Source organism: Pleuronectes platessa, chromosome 12 (assembly GCF_947347685.1).
Source record: "Pleuronectes platessa chromosome 12, fPlePla1.1, whole genome shotgun sequence".
Taxonomy (NCBI): Eukaryota; Metazoa; Chordata; class Actinopteri; order Pleuronectiformes; family Pleuronectidae; genus Pleuronectes; species Pleuronectes platessa.
This window is the reverse complement of record NC_070637.1, coordinates 5,784,296-5,801,860: the sequence shown is the minus strand read 5'-3', so window position 1 is coordinate 5,801,860 and position 17,565 is coordinate 5,784,296. Positions and strand designations below refer to the sequence as shown.

At 41.2% G+C, this 17,565-nt stretch overlaps 1 protein-coding gene across 1 annotated transcript in view; it reads right to left on the bottom strand.

Moving 5' to 3' along the window:
- LOC128453867 (stromal membrane-associated protein 1) overlaps window positions 1-17,565 on the bottom strand; it is a 104,626-nt gene that overhangs the window by 66,387 nt on the left and 20,674 nt on the right. The window contains exon 4 of the mRNA XM_053436969.1: window positions 15,525-15,600. Within this exon, the coding sequence (XP_053292944.1) occupies window positions 15,525-15,600 (76 nt within the window). The remainder of the gene's footprint in view (window positions 1-15,524; window positions 15,601-17,565) is intronic.

Below are 17,565 nucleotides of genomic sequence, written 5' to 3'. Positions count from 1 at the left end.
GAGAGAGAGAGAGACGGAAACTTGCAGGAGGAGAAAAGTGAAGCAGAGAGGCAGCAGAGCTAATGACTTTAGTAGATGCTGCAAGCCAAGTTTGTATTCAACCTCACAGCAGCGAGGAATGAACAGTGTCAAGAAGAAAAAAAGGTGGAGGTCAGAGCATGGGCGACCTCTATTAACCTGCCATTGACCTGTGAGAGGTTTGGATTGAACTCTGCACTCTTCCAGCACCAGCCGCTCGCGGTTTTCTCAAAACGTTTGTTTTAATTCTCAAGAGTTCCAAACAGGGTGAGTGCAAAGGTATAATCTAGACTCTGTATTCCACATCTTTGGTCTCTTTTTGTCAAGCATCAACACAGGAACTCTTCTTATTTTCAATTTCATGTTGCTAAGGCAAATGCGATAAAGTGGCTCTTCTAATTGCCGTTAGAAGGCTGGCATCACGTTCTCTAGTGCTCATGTTTCGAATGTGTTTTTGTAAAGTTAACCCTACTTAAAGTATTGGCGGGCGTGTTAATCTGCCACCTTTAAAAGTGTCTTACTATCAGAGACAGAGACATGAAGACAACATTGCCTACAATAGTTTTTAGGTTTATTCCACATTTGTGCTTCTGTGGTTTTGTCTGTGATTTTCTCACTGCCTGTTCTGCCGCGACAAGGTCATGATGTCACAAATTTCTCTGCGTCAGTCAGGATTAAACTGATCAATATCTAAATCTGAATTTTTATGGATATCTCGCTGACGGTGCCAATCAAATGCGATCAAATCACACCTGATCTTTTTGGATCTTGGAAATCTTTCCAAACTTTGACATTGAGTGAATGACTGAATATTCAGAGAAATCCTTAAACCTGCATTATTTGATCCGTTAATCCCTTTGCAACACAAAAAGTTTGTTACCACATTTACACTGTGTTGTGTTTCTGGCCACCTGATGTTTCAGATTTAAACAGTGCAACCTTCTTCTCTGCCTGTTGGTAAAAGTGAGACGAGGTGGTATTATTCTAAATTTTGCATATTTATGGAGCTACACTTAACTTGACTTCAGAACTGACCCACAGCACAAACTGCAGTCTTCACATTCCTTGTTTTTGTTTCAGGTGATGTAATTAATCGTTTTTTTATTTGTTTGAGTGACTTTTTTACCCACTGTGGCAAACATTTTTCACTATAATAAAAAAGTATAATATAAAGTCCTACAGCTCTAAGGAAAAAGAAAAAGAGCTAAAGGATGTTTTCATGCATTTTTAAATGAATTCATTTATTAAACGCTTTAAATGCTCACAAGTGTTAGAAATGTTTCAAAAAATATATCTAGAACTATATATACATATTTCAGAGTTCTAACATGATAACATCATTAAATACTATCAAAATGGCATTGATCTACAAGTACCAGCTGGCTCAATAAAGGCATTTCAATTGCATTTAGTAGCACCAATTTTTATGTTTTTTACAGAACCTGCTTGTCGGCAAATAGTTTGTTACTAATATTGATTCATTAAGTTTAAGATTTAGAATAAATAAAACATTTTAACCCTTGTGTGGGTTTCATAGTTAGGATATGTCATTTTAAATTATGGATAGTATCCTGCGGTTTCCCCCCCTTCGTGAGAGTGGTAACCATAGATATATATATATATATATAAAGGCTAGATGTCTCGTCGGCGTTGCCGCCCAACAGAGTCGAACATCCGCCACAGGCGGCTCGCCCACCCATAACATTGTCTTGATAGTGGTACATGTACTTTTTAAATAAATAAAATAAAATAATTCTTGATGTATATTTGTAAAGGGAAATCTTGTACCTATTTAGAACATTACTCTTTTTTTTTTTTGAAAAAAACATAATTATTAATAAGTATGCAAAAAGTAAGTACCACTACAACACAATGTTATGGGTGAGCGCGCTGACTGTGGCAAGATGGCCGCCATGTGCGGACGTTCGACTCCATTGGTCGAGACATCTAGCCTTTATATATATATCTATCTATGGTGGTAACAACGTTCTCCCCTAACTCTCCAAAAGAAAGCAGATAAGCATGTTTTACAAAGAATTTGCCTGTAAATTCTAAGTCCAATATCCACTCTCTTTTTGGCTTGTTTTGGTCTCCACCATCTTTGCTCAAAAACTGTTATCAGCTCCAAATTTTTCTGGGTGAAAGATGCATTCCACACAACACACATTAGTCTACCAACTAATGAAAAAAAATATTGATAACTGCAGCTTTAAGAGCACGTCCACCTGTGCATGAAAGTACACAGGCATTATCCTCATTTCATATGTGAGACAGCCAAGCTCAGTGTGCATTTCTCCACGGACAGAGATTATCACAGTGCCAGATGGACATAAAAACAAAGAGGTAGGAGGGAGGTATAAAAAGGAGGAAGTCACGTTTTGCATGCTGCCTGCCATATTAGTGCACTCATGTTCACGGAGAAATCAAACCAAATTTTGTTTTTCATGGTGAAAAGTCTGATTTGTGCTTTGTATGGCCTGGTGTGCAGAAAATTGATCCTGAAAGCTGGAACCCAAAAAATTAACAAACACTTTCCACATTAATAACTGCCTCTTTCAATCTGTCTTAAATATAAACACCAATCCACTCCTGCATATCTGCCACTGGCTGCTTCACCCCAGAAAGCCTTAAATAATGACACATCATCAGTTAACAGATTTAACTAAGCCGTTCTGACACCACCTTGGCCTCTAATCTATTTTGTCCTTGTTTATTCTTTGGCATGGCTGTTGGCTGCCACTCTTCAGCTGCCTCCCATTAGAGCTGTGTGTTGTCTCCACTTACTGCCTCTTCACACAACAGCTGAATATATTGATTGTCCAAACAAAAAACAGTAAACGTAATCGTCATTCAAAAATATATATATGCAAGAGGAATGACAAATAGATGGAATCACCTGAATCAATGAGCAGAGAAGCAGGAGGACAGCCCCATTGGGCATGAGGAGGTCACTGAAGGGTTTACTAAGTAGTGATCATGTGAATCATGTGGCCTCTGCCGTCACTAGATCTCAACCCAGTTGTGACCTTTGGGAGGTTTTGGACAAAGTGTTACACCTTACCCATCATTTAAACACAAAATGAGAGAATACCTTTTCGAAACATGGTGTTCATCTTGTAGAATCAATGTAAAGGTGCAATGAAGTTGTTCTTGTGACTCGTGGTTGGGGACCAACACCGTAGTTGTTTATTATCTCAAACAATGAGGTGATAACAGGTTGTTAACTTTGTCAAGTATGTTGTTTTTGTCTGTACTTATTAGTCTGACTGTCTGTATGTCTGTCTCTCTGTCTGTTTCTTAGCAGTATTACACAAAAACTGATTGATTTCTAAGAAAATAATTCATGAATCTATAAACCAGTTAGGTTTAAGGGACAGAGTGTGAGCAGTTTGCTGCAGATCCACATAAAAATCCAGATGTAGTCAATTTGAATGTGGTTTATAAGGGGACTGTTGGCAGGTAGGTATATGCACTCTACTGTGTACCATTCTGGTGTTGGTCGTGATAAAACATCCTGGAACTGATTATCAGTTTTCAGTTGAAATACTATAGCACTATGGTCAGTTCTTTCAATGGACTGTTTTTATTAGCTCTGATATTCTCTCACACAGCTAAAGACATTAGAGTGGACAGTTGGTCTTATACCTGGTGTCTGCGTGTTTCACAGTCGCTGTGTGCTTTAGTCGAACCGGCCCTAAATCATGACCTGAACCTGTTACTGTGCAGGCGTCGGCAGATGGCCACATTTACAGCCCACAGAACCTGAGACCTTAAAGCTCTGTGGAAACCATCTTTTAAATTCAGCTCTGTATAGACTGTCAGGACAAATCCTTCTGAAAACAATGAGCAGGAAACAAGGACCTTTATCAGTCCAATAGATCTACAGTATATTTGCTGCTTAATTTATTACATCACTATTGTTGATCATGACACTGCCTGCCCAGAAGATCCCTGAGCATTAGACATCTTTCATGGAGACATAATGTACGTGTGGTCCACCACATTGTTCCCAGAAAATGAGACTAAATAAATGGGCTGTTGCCTTTTTAAGAGAATTTAAAATATATTAGAATTTGTTCACACATTACCGTGCTGTAAATAATCTTAATCAAACCCTGAACTACGCAGTAGAATTTCTGTTGTTCTGTTCATTTCTTGTGCTCAAAGTTACAGTGAAGAGACACCTCTCAAAGTTTGATGAGAGCGAATGATTTCACAAAGCGTTCTGAAGCCTCACAGGACTGACTTGCATTGCTGCAGGAAAAAGGAAAAAAACATGAGGACAACAGTTGAAATATATTCATTTTGTGTAAACAAGGCCTTGAAGCTCTGCAACAATTTGAAAGAAACAGAAGGTCAACGCGATGTTGGGCTTGAAAAGGAAGTATAGTCGTTACCTGCTGTCGGTAAATGTCAATGGAGAAGGAGGTTATCGTTGCAGTGTTCTGCATGCTCCCCCGTTTCTCTCTTGATACAAAAATAAACAACGTTGTGTGGTGTATTTACACAATGTTTGCTGAGGTTCACACGACACACTTGTGTTAACACTGTGGTGACAGAGAAGTGGCAGAGGTGATGCAGTGGGAGGGTTTTGCTCCCTGTTCGCTCTTTAACAACTGACTTCATATTTGTTGTGATAACGTTACTGTGAGTCGGCAAACAACCTCATCCACCACTACAGCGTCAAATCAAATACTTCCACACATGATTCACCATTTGCCATAGCTCACTAGCTTCCTTTTTTTATTTATTTTTTTGATTAACTAAGACAACAACAATAGCCAGGAGCTGGGCCCACAATAGATCAGGCTGACAGTTCACTTTATAAGCGTCTCCCACTGGGGAATAGACTCAACCTGCTGCATATACACACTGAATTTACAATTTGGTCTGATCTTTGCAGTTGAAATGTTTTAATTGTTGCTATTGTCAACAGGTAGTGTGAATTTGGAATAAAAAGAGTGGCCTTGTTGTGTAGCCGTGTGACAGCCACTTTGTGTTTAATGTTGGATCTGATCTGAGCAGGCTGTAGAGCTCGAGCTGATTTTTTTGTAGCACTGTAGAGCTGTTTCTTCATCAGGTTATTTTGGGGGTTTGAGCCTTTATTTGAAAGGACAGAGTTAAGCATGAATTGGGTAAAGAGAGTGGGGAAGACACGTAGCAAAGGGCCAGGTCGCAAACAAACCAGCAACCTTTTCAGAACTCAAGCCTCCATTCTTTAAAGACCATGTGTCCCTGATTTAATTATCTAGTGCATGCAAGAGGACTTGCTTTTGCAAATGTGGGGGTGACCAACAGATGACAGTAACAAACAATTATGTGGAGCAGTGTGCTGCAATGGCAGGAAAGAAGAATTAAATACTGCTGTAACCCACACAGATTTAAAAAAAAAAAACATTTTCATGACCTCAAGGATACATGATTTGGGAAAACATTAAATATACTATTGCCCCAAATGATATATATCTCGGCTGATTTTATCAGCTAATATTGGCCTATCACAGACATATCGATATCTCTGTGTAGAATGAACGATATGCATCAAAATAAAAATGCAGACATATATTCAGGTAATTTAGAAATGGTTGAAATAAAGATATAGATTCTATGGGATGATCTATGTGCTGGTTAGCTCTTAAACCAGACGATGAAGGAAAAGGACCTGCATGTACACTAAACGTCCAAACACTATGAACTTAGTGCTGTAACACTGGACCTTCTGGAGACCCCCCGCTCAGCCACACGAGGCACCATTTCAAGCTGATGAACTCTCCAACCTCCCAAAACACAGCGCAGAGTGTCATTTTGGAAACATTTAGCCCATCTTAAGAGAAAATCATGGTCGAGGCGTTCCTTTCATAGCTTAACAGTTTGTCATTTTAGAGAAAATAAGGACAAAACCTCATCTACGGACAAGTTTTCATTTTTATAGATCATCTATAAAATAAGAAAAGTTTCACCAAGCACCTAATTTCCAGTTGTAGTCGTAAAGACGTTAAGTCCACAAACCAAAATCTATCGACACTTGTCTGAATGTGACTCTTTTATCTCAAGAACCACCATTGGCTTCACACTTGAGTTGAGTGCCCAAGAAAGGGCAATGTTTGCTAAACACAGTGTGGTTTTCAAATACAAAACGCACCTGACAAACAAATGCACTTCATATTTCTGATAAATAATACTTATAACCAAATAGCCTTCCGTATTTCATATAAGTCAATAAATCACAATATTGTTTCCAGAGTTTAGCTTCATAGTAAACCGGTGAGCAGCAGCGCTCTGTAGCTGAGGCGTCGCGGACCCATCAACATAAGTGACGTTACCCATCACACCACCAGCGCGTTTACAGCACCGACAACTGATTCTCTAGTTTGAGGTTCTGTGAACTGAGTCGAGCTGCACTCAACTTTGAATAAACAGGTGAACAGCTCTCTGTGCAGCAGCAGCTACTTGCACAATTATCGCAGGTCACTTTCACAGCTTAAACAAGAAAGTTGCTAACAGCATTACTACAGGCCAAGCCTACAGCCCATTCCAAACAGGCAGGGTGAGAATGGAATATAATAATATCAATATATATATAAAGAATATTGGCTGATAGATCAATATCATTCAGTATAGCTAAATTAAAATATCGGTCAGGCTCTAAATATAACTGTTAAAGGATGCTGGAGATGATACAGATGACATCACTAACATCATCCACCCTCCCACTCCTCGAAACCACTTCAGGCTGTAAACTCACACTGACAGTGTTTTTTTGAGGGCAGAACAGAAGAATGTTTTCTCCACTTTTCATTTTTCATCTTTCTCCATTTCCATCCGTCCCCCTCCCTCCTCAACTGTTAAGGCATCAGACGGCTGCTTGCTCTTGTTGCCTGTGGTGGTGAAAGGAGTGCAGCTGAGATGTGAATTCAGAGCATTTTTCTATCCCCCTGCTTATTCTGCTGATGTCTTGAAGGTTGTTTTTTTTCCCTCTCCAGCTCTGAAAACTTCCTTCTCCTCCGACTTTGATGCTGGCCGAGATGTCGACACATCACTAAACAGGCACAGATGGACTGATCCTGAAGATGAAGAGAGTAGAGGCTGGAGGGTGAGAAGTGAAAGCAACACAGAGGACAGTAGGTGGGGGCAGGAACATAAAGACAGGATAGATAACAAGAAGAGTAGCGTGAGCTGGGTGAAAGAGGATGAACAGAGGTTGAATAGATATGAGGACATGGAGATGTCCTCATATCTGCGCTGCGGCATATCTCATATCCGCTGCGGCAGATATGAGATATATCTGCGGCGAGTGCAGATAGTGAAAGAACGATGGTTAACATCTTAACTGTAACTTGTCTGCTGGGTCGACCATTAACAGCTTAATTTGTTCTCGTACAGAGGAGACGCGCTGAAGTAGAGGGGAATGGTCATCCAGAGACCAATAAAACAAGAAGTGTGGAGGCTGAGGGATGCTCTAAGATGGTCCCGCTGTAATATAACACAGTGAGTATTGAGTCATGGTCAACACAGTGACCTTGGGCTAAGTTCTGTGGCACAATTGTGGTCACAAATCTGTCTGCAAACACTAAAACTGTTCAGTTCTTCAACAGGGTTTCTGCAAGTTTCAATCAGTGAACTTTTGGACATTTATTCACATTCAACACAAACATTCAACTGAACACGACTACAGAGCGAGTTGTGAGCATGTGAACAAGGCAATATTCATCTGAGCTTTTCACCCATCGCCCCCTTTTCCTCCTCATCTTTCTTCAACTCAGCTGACTTTACTTCATCTATTTTGTAGAATGATGTCTGGCTGCTGATGTAAGGGTGGGGGTGATTGGGCACGAAAATCACGAATCTGTATGTCTCTCTGTTTTTAGGTTTAATTCACAGATTTTTTTTTTTTTAATGATATCCAGGTTCGGGTCGGGTTTGGTGACATTGTCCGGGCGTTTTACTTGATATTGTTCACTTCATGTGTAATCTGGAAAAACATAGGGCATAGGGTGGATTCGGACACAAAATAGAGAATGACTGTCAGTATGCTTGGTTAGTTTTGACTAAGGCCTCGGACAGAAAGTTGAATTGTTAGCATGAGGTGGTTTAAATGCCATGGGGAGCTGGGTTTGCACTGCACACGTGAAACATGCATGTGGAACTGAAAGGCCCATATCGGAAAAAGTTCTGTACGGTTACACTTCTAATGCAAAGAGATTCCAAGCGATGTCTGAAGGTTGTAGTCATGCAGACTTTGGGTTAGGAGTCTATGTGTTTGCTGATGTCTTTTTATGGCTCCTTCGTGTTTTAAGGATTCCAAAGTGACTCTAAATGATTATACTCAGTTCCATTGGAGCCTTTTCTTGCACAAGGCAGAGTGGATTTTATGTCTGATACTTTCAACAGGTTTCAACAGAGCACTAAACACTTAACAGAAATAATTTTAACAAATAACCTCTGGGAGGAGACGCCACATTAGCACACATCAACCTGCCACACTAGCTGAGTGCTCTGATGAATTCAGCTGGCTGCATTACATCAGACATTAACACAATATTGTTCCATAAACACATTTAGAAGAGAGGCTGGGGCTCATGCATCTTGATAGATGTCAAATGGAATTTATAATCACATCCAATTTCAAGACCTGTCATAATCATATTCAAGAAATCTTAATGCCTCAAATTCATAATTGGATTTGACAATTTTGAAACCTTTTATTTAAGTGAATTAGGCCAATTAGCAATCAGATTGACAAACAACTGGAGACACAAAGACCAACTGTTATTTCTATGATGCCAGTCAACGTTAACCAGCATAAATGGCTCCTCAATTTGAATCAACCTGTTTGGAGGCCCTGTTCCATCTGCTGTGCAACCTGACAGAAGCTGCTACCTCCGATCTCCAGATGCGTCCTGCTACATGTCTTTAACCGGAATATGTCCGGCGGGTGTCATGGTCTGCCCAATGGCTGCCCCTCCCTCCTATGTGTGTGTGTGTGTGTGTGTGTGTGTGTGTGTGTGTGTGTGTGTGTATGTGAGTATGAATGTGTCAGAGTGTGAGTGTGTGTGCGACTGGTTAGGCAGGTCTGGGCATGGCCGTGACTTCCCTCTGCATGTCCCTAACCCTAAACCCTAACATGTAGATCTTCACCACTAATCATCTGTGAAGGTATAAGAAGCCTGGTCTTCAATCCACTCGTTCTCAATTATACAGTCAGACTACGGGGCAGTGAACCTCAGCAAACATTGTTTACTAATCGGTTGACGTGGTCAACCGATTATTTTTGCCTGCCTGTGTCCTGCCTGATTAATTCGTACATCGGCGCTCACGCTGCTTCCAAATCCTGCGTCCTGTTCCCGGCTGATCCCCCTGCCGGAGCCATCCCTGCTTAATCGCCTGCAAGTGCCACTGAGCTCATCCACACTCCACCAAGCAGAGCCACCACGCCAGAGACTCCAGATACCAATCATCTTGAAATTGAACTGAGAGAATTTCTCATCAAACTTCAGTTCCTGCTCTGTCCGTAACACCGGGTCCGAGAGCCACATGTGACCCAGACATGATGGACCAAGACATTTCCTTGAAATTCATAAAGACACACAAATAATTACATTTAAGTCAGGTCTGAGCCACTAATGGAATCCAATTTTCACTATGTAATCAACTATCCCATTGCAACTAACTGCAAATTTGTGTTCTCCTGTTAAACCACCAAAAAAGTGGCCTTGGCCAAACCCTGTAGCTCTTCTGCTGTCCACTGACGTCGGAACACAATATGTCAGTGGACGCAAATAAATTAAGTGGGCTGCCACAGCTGGCAACGTTGGCAAATAGTGTGGACACAGCAAACAGGACATCCCTGTGACTTACGCAGGCAAATAAGGCTGAAGATCAGCAGAGTCTTCCTCCAGGGTGACTGTGCTGCTCTCCTGTGACATTTTGAGGCCAATCACTGGGCTCATCACAGAGGGTTCACAAGATGTATTCTGATGTGTTGTTGTTTCCAGTAACACTGAAATAATCTGTGGTACACACACACACACACACACACACATACACACACACACACACACACAAACACACACCCACTAACTCACTCATGGCAAAGCAATGAGCTCATGCTTCATGAATGATGGAAATGGAGTGGATGCACTCGTCCTCCAGTGTGAACAAAGTTCTGCAGGCCGTCCATACAACACATTGCTCTTTGTGTGTCTCTCTCTCTCCATTGTCTTACACACACATAAACAAAAAAAAAGCACTTCAAACACTACACAACATGTCCATGTCTGGATTAATAGGACTGTTTGAATTGGTTTGAGGAAACTGATGTTGGGCCAGAGCCCAGCGGATGACCACAAGACACAGGTCAGAGGTTATCCAAAGAAAATTTAAACAAAGGCCTGTGTAAATCAAGGCCTTGTGGAACATTCTTATCCACCTGTGAGTACTTTTTCCTGGCAGTTTCGAGAAACCCCAGCAGGTTTCAAGGCCCCCGCAGGAACACGGAACCCCTGCTGGGTCTGAAGAGCCCAAAGGGGGGGGGGAGCACCAGACACTGGAGCCGAGAGGAACAAAGGGTTGTTAAACTTTCGGCGGGAAAACATCCTCCTGCAGGCTTAAGAATCTCCCCCTGGTGGTGAAAAATGTTCTGGGAATGCCTTGGAACCCCCGCTGAGTTCCAAGCCCCGCCCACTCAGATCCATTCCTGACACATCAATTGGCCGATGTCCTATGACCAACTCCTCAAGGAGGAGGACCTCTCAGGTAATTTAAAAGCCCTGGGACCCCAAAAATCGCGGCCATTTCCTGCTCTCTGAAGACGTCAATAGACCGTTCCCGGTCTAGCTAGATGATTTTAGTTGCTAAAGGAGGCAATAACCACAAACGTTTGTTTTATTTCCATTTTCTTTTATTTCTTTATTCAGTCGACGTTTTATTTTGATAGGACTTTTTGTTATTTTAACTTGAAGAGGCCGCGCACAGGAACTCGCTCGCCGGCCGAGCATCACAGACTTTTCTTTTCACGATCCCCACAGCTGCGACACAGCTGTTAATCCCTGCAGGACAAAGCATCATTCTGTCGCAGAAGAGACAAGGCCGAATTCCGTTCCACGAGCAAGACGAATTCGCTCCATATCCGGTCCCAGCACGAAGCCGCTGCAACAGATGAACCAGCGCTATCCAGCTCAAGCCATGACTTCTTCACCTAATTCCGGGGATTCGCTGACCGCATGTACCCCGAGGAACACAACACGAGATTCACTGGACTTCTGGAAAATCCGCGCGCCCCGCGCAAGCAACACCGCGGAGGTCACAGTAAGAGGCTTTATTGTCTGGGCAGAGACTAGTTTAAATACTTAGCGTGTCATTTTTATTTGAGTGTGTTTGTTTGTAGATCGCTGATCTGTTTTTAAGCCGTGTAACACGAGGAAACGATGCGTCACTTCCGGCTCCTTGTTTACATTGGCGAATGTTTTAAAGTGCCTCGCGCCGTGACAGAAGCCTCCGGCAGCACTGTTATCGTCCGACTAAGTTTGCAGAGACCTAACCTGTTAAAAGATCGGTGCACAACTCTAATTTGTGTACTGAGTGGTGACGTCACTGTAGCTGGTCTCAGACGATGTTTTTTTTATGTCTCTCTCTCTTTCTTTCTCTATCTTTTCTCCTAAACCTGTTCCTTACACACGTCCCGACCTACACTTACATATTTCATGTGGCATAGAAAATTCTAGATTTAAAGAGCCTTAATACATCTCGACGCCAATGTGAGCGAGACGTTCGGAAACGTTTTGATTGTCCTGCAACGGGTTTTGTTGAAAATTTTTCACTTTGCGTTCTTTCTTTCAGTTTGGAGCCTCCCCTCAGCAGAGGGGCACACATACATACTGTACACATACATAGTTGCATGTGTGTGTATGTGTGTGAATTTGTGTTTGTGTGTGTGTGTGTGTGTGTGTGTGTGTGTATACATATATAAAAATACATAACAATCTTTTGATAACCTTAGTTACACTGTGCAAAAATCTCGACGCCATTCGGCGCCAGAACCAGGAGATAAGAAATCTCTTTGTCTAAAGTTCCTTTGTGTAACAGGCGACCGACCGCCATCTTGTCTTCGACCTCATGTCGTCACCGGGGTCATAAACCTCCATCTTGAAAGTACGTGAACGTAACATCTTGATCCTGGCCAGACTACGTCACTACGTGATCTCGTCATTACGCCATAGACACTCCCTTTTCTCTTTAGACACACACACCCACACACACACACATAGAGACACAGACAGGCAGACACACACGACCACACACACACACACCAGTAGATACTCAGTATTACATGTGTGACCATTGTGATAAGTGCTGCTGCTGCTGTTACCATCTTTGAAATATTGGTTTTGTTAAATGAAGAATCATTGAAATAACATTAACTTTATTTCCCCTTTTTAATAAATATTTTTGTAATTAAAGTATTTGTATTTCTGTGATTATTTGTACATGTGTATGTGAATACAGCTGGATTACTATAGCCTGTGCTCGAACTTAAAACCATTCATTGTTTATTATATAATCATTAATATTAAATATTGAGATTATTAATATAACATTTATCACTTGAGACTGATAACTATAGTTTGACTAGTTGGTCCCTGTAACCAGGGTGGTGCCCCGCTACGATAAGCATTAATTACAGATTGTTTCATTCTTAATTGATAATTTTATTGTTTTCATTAATTATTTAACCATTATTAATTGATAACCGTATCATTTCTAATTAATTATTTTACTATTCTTAATTACTAGCTTTATAATTTTTTATTATTTTTAACAAATAATTTCTACTCAATAATCATTTCTCATGATTATTAATAATTAGCCAACGTCAAATCTACTACTACTATTGCACAACACTGATAACAAACATCTTTTTTTTCATTTCTGTATTGAAATGTTACGTTCCAAACACTATCAGGGGCATTGTGGAGAACGGTTGTTTTACTTTGCATCACTTTGAGCTTAGTGAACCTAATAAACCGACAACTGAGAGTTTATTAGTGTTAAGGCTTTGTGGAATGTGGAGGGGGAATGGAGTGGTGCTCGACTGACCTGTTTGAATCCAAAATATACAGACGGGCGGAAGTAGTTTACTTTGTGATCCAGCAGAGGGTAATGGGAGGTTGTTTTGCGAAGAAAATTGAGGACACTAGAAAGCAAAGCCGTCCTGGGGGAAAGGTGAGGCTGTTTGTCGTCTTTGTACGGTCACGCACACACGAATGCAAAGTGAGTATTGCGGCTCAAATTCAACCAAAGTCGAACTCCATGCGTAGCCACACTGTGATTTCTTTCTCTACAGGAAGCAAATGTTTTAACCAACCAACCTCAATCTTTCAGGCTGTAATTGAAGGGAAGGCAAAGGTTCACGTGTCAGCGACATACATGACACCCATTTTGTTCAAACTTGATTTTGGGGAAAAAGTGTTGTATTTGCAGTTTGTACCATTATCCCAGAAACACAAATCACAAAAATGCCATGATCTTCTGGTTACAGCAGCTGTTCACTGTAAGAGAGTAAAGTTTGCTACTATAATTTTTAACAAACAGGATAAACTTCTCAAAGTAGAATTCCAACCGCATCTCATCTGATCGAGCAGGTACCATCTTCCAGTATCAATTCACATATAAGGTATAGTACCATGAAAGTGTTAAGGCTCATTACACAGGCAAACAGTATAGCTCACAGTGATAACAGTCATAGTGAAACATATGGAATACAGTAAAATTGTCTCATCAGTAACCACAATGGATGGGATTTCTACAAGAAACACCTGCACCATACTGTATCCGTCATGTTACAGCAGTAACACTGACACAATAGAGTGCAGTATGTACATTGAAGAGTCATTCTTTTGTATAAGTGCTGAGCAAATAAGCGAAACCAACAAATTCCACTCTCATTCCAACACATGCACACACATATACACAAGCTATAGCTCTGGGCTACAGCCGGCGCTTTTCCTCTTTCTCGATCTGCACAAAACTGCTTAAAGTGATAATGAGTTGTTTTTACTAATCAATTTGCATATAAAAGCCGAGCCATCTGCGTGGGTGGCAGAAACAGATCCTAGATCACAGTCTGACTGGTGGCAACGCTTCAGAGAAAGTCGGAGAAGATAGAGAGGGAGGCAGGAGGCGAGAGGGAACAGGAAAACAGCGGAGTGAGGAGCCCGAAGAGAAGAAGAGAGCGAGAGAAACAAAACGAGAGGCAGCAAGATGAAATGAAGATGCCACAGAGGAAGACTGCTGTGAGCGAGACGTTCGGAAACGTTTTGATTGTCCTGCAACGGGTTTTGTTGAAAATGTTTCACTTTAAGTTCTTTCTTTCAGTTTGGAGCCTCCCCTCAGCAGAGGGGCACACATACATACTGTACACATACATATTCGCATGTGTGTGTATGTGTGTGAATTTGTGTTTGTGTGTGTGTGTGTGTGTGTGTGTGTGTGTGTGTGTATACATATATAAAAATACATAACAATCTTTTGATAACCTTAGTTACACTGTGCAAATGGAGGTGCTGTTACTAAAAGTGGGAAGTTTAGGCTGAAGCTAACCAGTTAGTGTTGACATCTCATTCAAACTTGTGGTCACACATATGAGTCAAATTGTTGTAGTTGTAATTGTCAGTTTTGGGGGAAACACTGGAGGTTATATCTGAACAGACACACCGAACACACACACACACACACACACTTCGGTGCACATTCACACCACACTACCTAACTCACGGTAGCAGCCCACTCACGGAAACGCACCTCACAGAGATAATCTCTCTGGAAACAATTAAGTCAAGGAAATGTGCACCCACATATTCAAAGATACACCTACACATGCAAAACTTTTCTATCTCTGCATCCACACAAATGAAGGTTCGCACATGCTGAGAGCTATCCCAAGATAACAGTGTTTTAAAAGCTAATTCTCTAACTCTGTCCAATCGCACATACTATCAGATCCGGTGAGGCCTTGCCTGGCCGTTGTGATCAACTGAAGCTTTGCAGACTGGATGAGTTTAAGATGAGTGAATGTCAACTGCATTGACATTGACAAGTCAGTGAACTCATTCAAATGTCTTTCGTAAGAAAAAGATGCCAAATATGGTGAGAAGCACATTTTGAAACTCAACATAACAGCAACTAAAACCAGGCTAACAGTCTATGATACATTTGAGTTTCTCACCAAAAGACTTCACATTTGGCATGAAAAACACTCTGTATCCTTTCACCTAAAAATTAAACGGAGAAGAAGAACAGAGAAGCTGCCACTTCACATTAACACTGTCTTTTGGCAGATGATGGCATCAAACAGATTTGCATCAAACCTCTGCAACAAACAGCTATTGATGTACAGGTTCATGAAATGGCATCCAGCCATAGCAGTCCTGTAAACAACTGTAACAAGAACCTGAACTGACAGGACAAAACTCAGAATGTATATAACAAGCAGGGTTGCTGATACTCACTGGAGCTGTGGTCAGAGCTTCCTTGTCGAAGTACTTTTTCCTCTCGTACTTGTCCCGGATGAAGACCTCCACTGGTCTGAGGGTCAGGGTTAAGGACTGAAAAACTGCACAAAAATATCCCAGTAAATTCTGCATACTTTAGTCCTCAGGAGGAGAAGTATACAGGTATAATGGTGTTTTCAGGGAATTTGTTGCTCAATGCATCATCTATGATCTTTAATAAGGGACCTTAAAATGATTACAATGTTTTACATTATAACATTTTATGTTTAGGTGCCATCCTGTGCCTTGAATTGGAAGAAGATGGTCTTCGAGACAGTTTCCATCCTCACACACGCACAAGCATGAACACAAATGTCCCCCAGGGATCCCATAGGCATAAATCCTTACTCTCTTATCACCACATTTCAGCAGCGACGCCTCTATCAGATCCAGCAATAGACTTGAGAAGATTGAAAAATGATGACAACCCGCACAAGTCGAGCTCTGAGACAAGGTAAGACTGATGCTATATTTGATACACAGAGCTTATTTATTACCGTTGACTAGAGACACGAGAACACAGAGGATGCTCCAGATACTTAGTTACATAGGTGGATGTCCTATGGGGGACATGCACAATGTCATGGTGATACAGATTTTTTTTTTTTTTTAAAGGTAGATTGGAAGACCTGATCATGTCAAAGTAAGCATGTATTAACACTGAAGCACGAATATTCAACTGTTTTTACCTCAAACTCAGTTCGTATGGGAGAGTGTTTCCTCTTTTATTCCCACCCCTCACCCGGAATGTCTGATCTTGCTCTAAGTGTGTAACTGTTGCACCTTAAATCGTCAGAATCAGATCCCTGTAGATCAGTTAAAAAGACTCAGTTCATCTCTGATATTCAGCCAGGAAACTTTAAATGAGAAGAACTCTAAACAGAGTCTGGTGTATTTGTGGTATGAATGAATCAACCATGTGTGGCTGGTTGTGTGTTCATTTGTCGAGTAGTTTTTGTATAATCCTGCTAATAACAGACAAACGAACCAACAGATCATAACCTAACCTCCTTGACAGAGAAGCGAAGTATATATATATATAAAAAAAAACAAGAATTGGAGACCTGTTGAAACAACTGGGGTAGAAAAAATTGGAATAAGGAAAATTTGATAAAAGACCTTTTCAGTATTACAAATTGTTTTAAGTCGGCAAAAATGTATAACAATGACTTCACCAAATCAAGAATTAAATACAACACACACACACACACATCAAACCCCACTTTTTCATCTCACACTTTTACTGTACATACGCACATTAAAAGTGAGGTTTAAATCATGATAAAAACATACATTCAAAACGCTCTCGCTCTCTCTATCAAACACACACAAACACACACACATTCAGGCGGTAGCTCTTCTAATCCCGAGTCTGTTATCTGCCGTTCTCAGCCAGCGGCGCTGCTGTCACAACGACTAATGGACTTCAAAAGAGTGAAGAATGATGACCACCCGCACAAATGGGCCCGCCAGATACAAGATAGGGTATTAGAGCAGCATTTCAAACTGGGAGATTATTTATTTCAGGCTTCTGGTGGAAATATGAACATATGCGGCGATGTTAACTACACAGCTGTCTTGTCTTGTATCTTGGAAAAGGGCAAACTGGAAACTGCTGTTACGCCACTAGACACACACTGCTGGAGGTGTCCTGGTTAAAAGCGTGGAATGACACTTAACAAAGCAGACCTGTCACTTGTGATTCATATATTGGAGGGAACTTGGGGGTGTGCAGCGGAAGTTTGACGATGAGTGAGTCCGATTGGATACTGTGACATCTCCAACTTCTCTTCTAAAAAAGATCCATCTGATTTCAAGTTGGGTCTAGTTAAAGGGGACATATTATGAAAATGTCACTTTTGTAGTGCTTCTACACGTTAATTTGTGTATCTGGCGTGTCTACCGTCCCAAGAACTCTGGAAAAAAACAACTCCCGCGATTTGTTGTGGTTCCTCTATGTCAGAAACGATAGGGGCTGAGGGGGGCGGGGCACTCAAAA